The sequence below is a fragment of the Stegostoma tigrinum genome, chromosome 30 (genome assembly GCF_030684315.1).
Source record: "Stegostoma tigrinum isolate sSteTig4 chromosome 30, sSteTig4.hap1, whole genome shotgun sequence".
Classification (NCBI taxonomy): Eukaryota; Metazoa; Chordata; class Chondrichthyes; order Orectolobiformes; family Stegostomatidae; genus Stegostoma; species Stegostoma tigrinum.
The window spans coordinates 6087286-6096802 of record NC_081383.1 but is presented as its reverse complement, the minus strand read 5'-3'; the positions used below and the strand labels follow the sequence as shown (position 1 = coordinate 6096802).

At 49.1% G+C, this 9517-nt stretch overlaps 1 protein-coding gene across 2 annotated transcripts in view; it reads right to left on the bottom strand.

The window, feature by feature from the left end:
• Positions 1 to 4710: 4710 nt before the first annotated feature.
• Positions 4711 to 9517, bottom strand: part of LOC125465790 (tyrosine-protein kinase JAK2-like) — a 125709-nt gene continuing 120902 nt past the window's right edge. For both annotated transcript variants that reach the window (XM_048559648.2, XM_048559647.2), the window contains 2 exons: positions 7819 to 7926; positions 4711 to 5295 (listed from right to left, as the gene is read on the bottom strand). In XM_048559648.2, the coding sequence (XP_048415605.1) occupies positions 5191 to 5295; positions 7819 to 7926 (213 nt within the window). In that variant the 3' untranslated portion in view covers positions 4711 to 5190. The remainder of the gene's footprint in view (positions 5296 to 7818; positions 7927 to 9517) is intronic.

The window sequence follows — 9517 nt, the reverse complement described above, 5'->3', positions numbered from 1 at the left end:
CACACAGAGGGAGGTCTGTAACACACAGAGGGAGGTCTGTAACACACACAGGGGACTGTAACACACGCAGGGAGCTGTAACACACGCAGGGAGCTGTAACACACGCAGGGAGCTGTAACACATACACAGGGGTCTGTAACACACACACGGGGGTCTGTAACACACACACGGGGGTCTGCAACACACACACGGGGGTCTGCAACACACAGAGGGAGCTGTAACACACACAGGGAAGTCTGTAACACACGCAGGGGGCTGTAACACACGCAGGGAGCTGTAACACACACACGGGGCTCTGTAACACACAGAGGGAGGTCTGTAACACACAGAGGGAGGTCTGTAACACACACAGGGGACTGTAACACACGCAGGGAGCTGTAACACACGCAGGGAGCTGTAACACACACACGGGGGTCTGTAACACAAACACGGGGGTCTGTAACACACAGAGGGAGGTCTGTAACACACGCAGAGGGCTGTAACACACGCAGGGAGCTGTAACACACGCAGGGAGCTGTAACACACACACGGGGGTCTGTAACACACACACGGGGGTCTGTAACACACGCAGGGAGCTGTAACACATGCAGGGAGCTGTAACACACGCAGGGAGCTGTAACACACACACGGGGCTCTGTAACACACAGAGGGAGGTCTGTAACACACAGAGGGAGGTCTGTAACACACACAGGGGACTGTAACACACGCAGGGGGCTGTAACACACACACGGGGCTCTGTAACACACAGAGGGAGGTCTGTAACACACAGAGGGAGGTCTGTAACACACACAGGGGACTGTAACACACGCAGGGAGCTGTAACACACGCAGGGAGCTGTAACACACGCAGGGAGCTGTAACACACACACAGGGGTCTGTAACACACACACGGGGGTCTGCAACACACACACGGGGGTCTGCAACACACACACGGGGGTCTGCAACACACAGAGGGAGCTGTAACACACACAGGGAAGTCTGTAACACACGCAGGGGGCTGTAACACACGCAGGGAGCTGTAACACACACACGGGGCTCTGTAACACACAGAGGGAGGTCTGTAACACACAGAGGGAGGTCTGTAACACACGCAGAGGGCTGTAACACACGCAGGGAGCTGTAACACACGCAGGGAGCTGTAACACACACACGGGGGTCTGTAACACACACACGGGGGTCTGTAACACACGCAGGGAGCTGTAACACATGCAGGGAGCTGTAACACACGCAGGGAGCTGTAACACACACATGGGGCTCTGTAACACACAGAGGGAGGTCTGTAACACACAGAGGGAGGTCTGTAACACACACAGGGGACTGTAACACACGCAGGGAGCTGTAACACACACACGGGGGTCTGTAACACAAACACGGGGGTCTGTAACACACAGAGGGAGGTCTGTAACACACGCAGGGAGCTGTAACACACGCAGGGAGCTGTAACACACGCAGGGGGCTGTAACACACACAGGGAGCTGCAACACACGCGGGGAGCTGTAACACACACACGGGGGTCTGTAACACACGCAGGGGGCTGTAACACACGCAGGGAGCAGTAACACACACACGGGGGTCTGTAACACACGCAGGGGGCTGTAACACACGCAGGGGGCTGTAACACACACAGGGAGCTGCAACACACGCAGGGGGCTGTAACACACACAAGGAGCTGTAACACACACACGGGGGGAGGTCTGTAACACACACGGGGGTCTGTAACACCCACAGGGAGGTCTGTAACACACACAGGGAGGTCTGTAACACACACAGGGGGCTGTAACACACGCAGGGGGCTGTAACACACGCAGGGGGTCTGTAACACACACACGGGGGTCTGTAACACACACAGCGAGCTGCAACACACGCAGGGGGCTGTAACATACACAGGGAACTGTAACACACACACAGGGGTCTGTAACACACACACGGGGTTCTGTAACACACACACAGGGGTCTGTCACACACAGGGAGCTGCAACACACACAGGGGGCTGTAACATACACAGGGGGCTATAACACACACAGGGGGCTGTAACACATACAGGAAGCTGGAACACACACACAGGGGTCTGTAACACTTGGAACTGTAACACTCAGGGGGCTGTAACACACACAGGGGGCTGTAACACATACAGGAAGCTGTAACACACACAGGGGTCTGTAGCACATGGAACTGTAACACACACAGGAGTCTGTAACACACACAGGGGTCTGTAACACACACACGGGGGTCTGTAACACACACAGGGAGCTGCAACACACACAGGGAGCTGCAACACACACAGGGGGCTGTAACACACACAGAGGGCTGTAACACATACAGGAAGCTGTAACACACACAGGGGTCTGTAACACATACAGGAAGCTGTAACACACACAGGGGTCTGTAACACATGGAACTGTAACACTCGGGGGGCTGTAACACACACAGGGGGCTGTAACACATACAGGAAGCTGTAACACACACAGGGGTCTGTAACACATGGAACTGTAACACACACAGGAGTCTGTAACACACACAGGGGTCTGTAACACACACAGGGGTCTGTAACACACACAGGGGTCTGTAACACACACACGGGGGTCTGTAACACACACAGGGAGCTGCAACACACACAGGGGGCTGAAACACACACAGGGGGCTGTAACACACACAGAGGGCTGTAACACAGACGGGGGTCTGTAACACACACACGGGGGTCTGTAACACATGGAACTGTAACACACACAGGGGTCTGTAACACACACAGGGGGCTGTAACACACACACACGGGGGTCTGTAACACACACAGGGGTCTGTAACACACACAGGGGGCTGTAACACACACAGGGGTCTGTAACACACACAGGGTTCTGTAACACATGGAACTGTAACACTCAGGGGGCTGTAACTCACACAGGGGGCTGTAACACATACAGGAAGCTGTAACATACACAGGGGTCTGTAACACATGGAACTGTAACACTCAGGGGGCTGTAACACACGCAGGGGGCTGTAACACACACAGACAGGGTCAGGGCTGTTGGAAGGTCAGCGAGTTAGCAGTGTGTGCGCTGTGTGCTGTACGGATCTGGGAGCAATGCTCTTGCCCTTTTAATCCCTCCGGGGGACTTTCTCTCCCATTCACAGGTTGAATAACTGAATGTTGTCTCAATGGACCAGTCCTCTTCCCAATTTCCGCTGCATTCTCCAGCCCCCTTAGCCCTTCTTTCCCATATTGGCCCACCCTAACTCACTTTTACCATGATACTGCACTCTGCCATGAGCCTGCGGGCCCCAGCTCCGACAAGTCGCGTGCCAGGGCTAAATGTTATGACAATGGCTGATCTTCACTATCCCCTAACCCCTCCCCCTGATAAAAACTAACACCCACCTTTCCCCTTATGTTCTGTCGGACTTGGTGACATGACTATTACCCCCACCCTCTTTCTGACCAGCCTAACCATAAGCCCCAGGTGGGACTCGCTCAGAGCCCTGTCTGGTGACGGTCCATCTCCCACGCCCCCGCCAGCTGTGTCAGCCCCAAGGCCCGCAACTCCCTCACTACAGAATGGCTACAATTGACTGAACCTGAACCCCACCTAACACCAGCACAGCCCCCAGCACCCCCAACCACTCCCTGCATAGCAGAAGCAAGGACTAAGACCATCCTGACCAGACACCTGACTACAGCTAATCCCCTGGTGTGCTATTAGACCCTGAATCTGATTGGCAGTACCGGCTACCACTGGGCGAGGAGCACCTCCATCGAGCTCAGTGAAGCAGGTGACAGCTCACTGCCCTTGCAGTGTGTTTGCGACATAAACTGCAGGCTCATGGAGCAGGGAGGCATTGATGCAAGGCGTTGCCTTCCAGCAGGATGTCCGCCCCATTGACTGAGGACAGCTGACCAATGTAGAAAGAAGCTTGGTCATGTGACTGCACCAATTATCGAGGTGGGGGCACTGTAGGCACGACAGGAAGTGCTCAGTGCATGCGTGCCTCTAGAGCAAGCGAGCAACTCAGAGATGCGGCCTTATCCAAGAGCTAGGCATGTGTACTCGTACGTAGTGTGCAGCCAATCATTCCTCATCTTGCCATTCAGTGCTTCCAGTGCCCACTATCGTTGCCTCAGAGAGAGAAGCGGCAGGCTAGTTTTGAGGAGATGCCACGTGAAGAATGCCTATGTCTGCCAAGGAAGGAGCTGAATTAACCAGGTACTCTGCTCCAGAATCCCTACAGTGTGGAGCTGGCCATTTGACCCATCAAGTCCACACTGACCCTCCAAAGAGTATTCCACCCAGACCTACCCTCCTACCCTATCCCTCTACCCCTGCATTTCCAAAGGCTAAACACACCCCCAGCCCCACACCACATGCCCAGACACTTTGGGAAACTTATCTTGGCCAATCCACCCTAACTTGCACATGTTTGGACTGTGGGAGGAAACTGGAGCACCTGGAATTTTCCAGATGTTCCAAATTGTTGAGCGAGTTCAGTAAGATGGGAAGCTGAATATGGATGAGGTGCTTTCAATGTGACATTGGGCAAGCAACAATCCAATTGGGAATTCACCACTACTGAGTGGGGGAGTCTCATCTCGACAGGCACCTGTGAAAAGTATAAAACATGGAGCAAGCTGCCCCCGACATTGAGATAACCTTTGCTGGACTTCCTGTTTGATTCTGTGGCCCATACACCATCAGCCATGTCACTCCGACCTCTGTAAGACTCTGCTCAATATCTCCAAGTATATTGTATTGAAACTGATACACTGGCTGCAAGCCTTATTGAAAAGGAAGGTAATGTCCTTATCTGAATCCTACAATGTTATAATACCGAAAGCATGGCTCTCACCCCTGTTCTGTGCTGCTCGCAGCAGGCACTCCAATGGAGTTTCGCATTTCAAGACAAGCAGCAACAGGTCACAGGATTCCATTCTGAAGGAACTATAGACCCTCCAAATTTACACCCTCACCCCATTCCTTCCCTCCCACTCCAGCAATTTCAGTCTAATGTACAGCGTAGGTGTCTGAATTGAGGAAATTTCAGACAGCTCCCCACTGCGTTCTGAGAGTGATGTGCGGGGCTGAGTGCAGCTTCAGAAAGTGAAACAGAGACGTGGGTTTCCTGAGAATCGGTGTGTTCTGAGCTTTCAGTGACACTGCTCTTTGCTCAAGCGAGCTGAGTGCTTTCCAGCGAGCACAGGTCATCACCGGAGGGCATCTTGCATCACCTCGATTTTTCCCAGCAATTCCAGAAAGGTCGGCCTGTCAGCAGGATTGCTGTTCCAGCAACTCAGCATCAGATTGTACATCTGCACAAGAAATTTGAGTCAAAAACAGAATTAAAGGTCATGATTTAATAATAGAACCCAGTAGCATGAACCCATGTGGCATGATCTGGCCAGCTTCTAATTAATAGAGAAACAGAGAGAATAGGGGCAGGAGTAGGCCTTTTGGCCCTTCAAACCTGCTACACCATTCAATATGATCATGGCTGATGCTCTCTTGCATGACAAATCCCAAATTTCTCCTCATGCCCTTGAAGCCTATAGATATATCTGTCTCTTTCTTAATCCTGGCCTTCACAGCTCTCTGTGGGACCAAATTCCACATGTTCATTAACCTTTGAGTGAAGAGATCTTTCCTCCTAAATAGTCAACCCTGTACCCTAAGACTGTCAAATGTATGACTTGGCTCAAGTTCCATTATCTTAGTCAGTAAATAAATAGACTGGTATGGGGTCGAAGCACACACAGGATCATGTTAGTCCATGTGCCACAGTTTAAGGCCGTTCAGTCCATGGTGCCTGTGCTAGCTCTCTGTGAGAGTTGTCCAATTAGTCCCATTTGCTTCTCCCTCCCCCATAGCCTTTTTCACATACATAATCTTTTGAATTTTTTTTGGAATCTGCTTTCGTCACTGTTTCCAGCAGCCTGTTTCACGTATCACTGTTTTAGCTGTTCTCAGTCAGATTAAAACTGAGGAGCCGTAATTCCTTCCAAAAGTACACATGACAATAAAGTTAATTCAACCCCATTCGATTAAAACAAAACCCCAGGTTATTGGCTGGGGCTCATCAATCATCATTGCTGTCTTTGTCATGGGACACCTCTGTCCTCCTGGTCAGAATTTCTCGGGAAGTTAAAAGACTGGAATGAGAGAGTGTGTTACAGAAATCATGGCCATTGGCCAATTCGTCCTTAAACTTTACAATGCTTGGCATTTCTTTTGCCCACGAGAAGGTGGCAATGAACTGACTGTTTTCCATTCTAGACTTTCTGAGGGAAATAGGTGCAATGATGACATTGGGCCAGCTGAATTAAAGTCAACGTGACTGTTCCTATTGGTTCAAGCAACCAAGGCAGTGATTGGTTGCGATGTCGGGATCTACAGCTTTGAACGTTGATCTTTGTTGAGCTCAACTGGTTGGCATAATGGGCCTTTGGATCCCTGGCTTACAAAGAGGAAATCTGCTCCTGAATGCTACCTGATCCCTCCTTTCCATTCTGGGAAGATGCACTGACAGATAAAATCCAAACTGAATCATCACAATGTGCGACTTGAGATGTGTCTGAATTAATGTCAAAATGGAGCTAGGCACTATGCCCTTCCAATTAAGATTGTTGTGATGTTGTTCACTCAAGGACTGTGGCACCAATGACGCATCAACTGCCCTGGAGGAACATCAATGCGGTGGAAGACGCTCTTTGGTCTGCCCGCACCTTGCTGGTCTGCCAGCTGAAAGAACTGACCCCGACCGAGTGTTGCAGACTGGCGCACTCCAAGGTCCAGGACTACGTGCTGAGGGACGCGCTAAAGCTTGGGGCAGCCGCCGCCAAGGCGCGGTGGGGAAAGACCACCGTATGAAACCTCTCGTCCAGAATAGAAAAGGGGGCCCTGTCTGGTAACTGGGCACAGCTGGTGCCTTCCCCAACTGGTCAGGGGGCCAACGGGGACTGTGCGGGGAGACGATCGCTGGTGTTTCTCTTTGGTTTTTTGCTTTTTCTTTTAGTTGGTGTACATAGCCCCAGGGTAACCCAGAGTGGCTAGCATGACCGGGTAGGTGTGTAAATATGTTTATTTTTTGTATTTCCTACGCATAAAGTACATTTTTTAAAATAAAAAAATGTGGTACAATCGACTAGGCCAGTATTTATCGCCTATTCCTAATTGTCCAGAGGACAGTTCAGAGATGACCATTTGGCTGTGGGTCTGGAATCACATGCAGGTCAAGCCAGGTAAAGACAGAAGATTTCCTTCCCTCAAAGACAGTAGTGAGCCAGATTGCTTTCCAAGAGACATTCGATAGTGGAGTCAAGCTAATAAGACAAAAATCCTTGGTGTTGGGTAGTATGCTGACGTGGATAGAGGATTGGCTAACTAATAGAAGATGAAGAGTTAGGATAAGGGTGGGCATTTTCAAGATGGCAACCTACACCTAATGGAGTGCCACAGAGAATCAATGCCACAGCCACAATTATTTATGATATGTATTAATGATTTGGATGAAGCGTCTGAATGTTGCCTGGTTTCATTACGGACCTGAGGTTCCATCTTACTAACAATATGATAGTATAATGTAGGGTATGCGGGGTAGTTTGATCTTAGTAGGATAATAGGTAGTCACAACATCATGGGCCAAAGGGTCTGTACTGTGCTGTACTGTTCTGTGTTCTTAAAATTGCTGGATGAACACAGCAGGTCTGACAGCATTTGTGGAGAGAGAAACAGAGTTAGCTTTTCGAGTCCTGTGACCCTTCTTCAGAACTGTTCTATCTAGCTAGCTGCAGAGACAAAATCATCAGCCAATCTGTGGCTCAAACAGCAATCCTTACCTCCCTGGGACAGTCCTGAGGGGCTGGCAGGCGCTTACTTTTCAGAACTTCCAGCATTTGCAAGACAATCTGACCCTGTTTATCTGAACCAATCATACGCAGAAATTCCTTTAACAGAAGAATGTTAACAGTTAGGGACATTCTTTTCACCAAAGATTCCTCTCTCGTTTTCACAGAGAAACAAGCATGCCATCTGTTGAAATTTGCATTTTGTTTTAATTGGTTCACAGAATGTGTGTGGCCCTGGCGAGATCAGCATTTATTGCCTGTCCTTATTTGCCCAGTTAGTAGTCTGGGGTTTTGGATTACTAGTCCCTGTGACATTACTACAATGCCACTGCCTCTCCTACCTGAGCTCACTGGAATCAGAGAATTGTTTCAGTGCTGAAAGAGGCCATTCAACCCATCATGTCTGCACCATCTCCTCAAATGAACATCATGATCCAGTGCCATTTTCCCATCCTTTCCCTATAACCCATTAGTTCTGTTTAAATAATTGTCTTAATTATTTTGATTTAACCTGCCTTCCAGCAAACTTCCAGGAGTTGCATTTCATACTCGCTGTACAATAGCGTTCCTCTCACATCACAATTTCTTCTCTTCAAATCACTTTAACTCTGTGCCCTTTCGTTCTTGATCATTTTACGAGTGACAACAGTTTATCTCTATCTGCACTGTACAGATCTCTCATGATTTTCAAAACTTTAATCAAATCTCCTGTTTTGTGACAGCATCCATACTTCATCAATGCATCTTTGTATATAACTGGAGTGTCTCATGCCCGGGACCAGTTCTAGTAACCCCTCCTGTATTCTCCCCACTATATTCACGTCTTCCTCTAGTATGGCACCCTGAATGATCCAGAATACTCCAGCTGAGGACTTGTGACTCATACAAGTTCAGCCTAACTACCTTACTGTTACACCATGCTCTACCACACAGACAAGTACCCGCAGAGGGGGTCTGTTAGGAAGAGGATATAAAGTACTCAAGTCTAACAGAGTGTGCAATCTTTGGCTGAACATTAACTGTTTCTACCACAACATCTCCACACAATTATACCCATTCCTCCTCCTTGCACCATCTCAATGTATCAAAAATTGCACTGCAATCAAACTTATTTCTTTCCAGGACTTTTAAAATCTGCAACACAGCCTTCCCTTCTCCAATTTGAAGATTGTTAATAAATACTAAACTTTGCATTGCTGAACCACTGTTTCTTTTCCTTTCCTCTTTCTCGGTCTCATGGTTATCTCATAACCATCTTTCTCAGTAATTCCATGAATAAGAGACCCAGGGCTGGGTTTTCCCTGCAGGATTCAGAATGCTGTTGTCTGATATAACTGGAGTCGGAATGTGCACTGTGTCGGAAATAGTCACTCAGTGTGATTACCCCAGGATTGACCAAATAATACTGAGAGGCTGTGCTCGTGGACCAGTTATGGTTGCCCTTTGTGTGTTCAAAGCTGCACAGTAGGACGTCCTGGCTGTTCAATGAGAGCTGTTGTTTCAAAATGGATGAGACCTCTCTCCAACATTTTCAAAGTCTAATTAAAAATTGCTTTTCCCCCTTCAATGCATTCACATCCCCGCGCCCTCCTCACCAAAGTACGGTGAACATTACCCCAGATGATTTCTTACGAATATCTTATACAGGTTCAGCATAGCTGTCCACTCTTGCACTCTACTATACCCACAT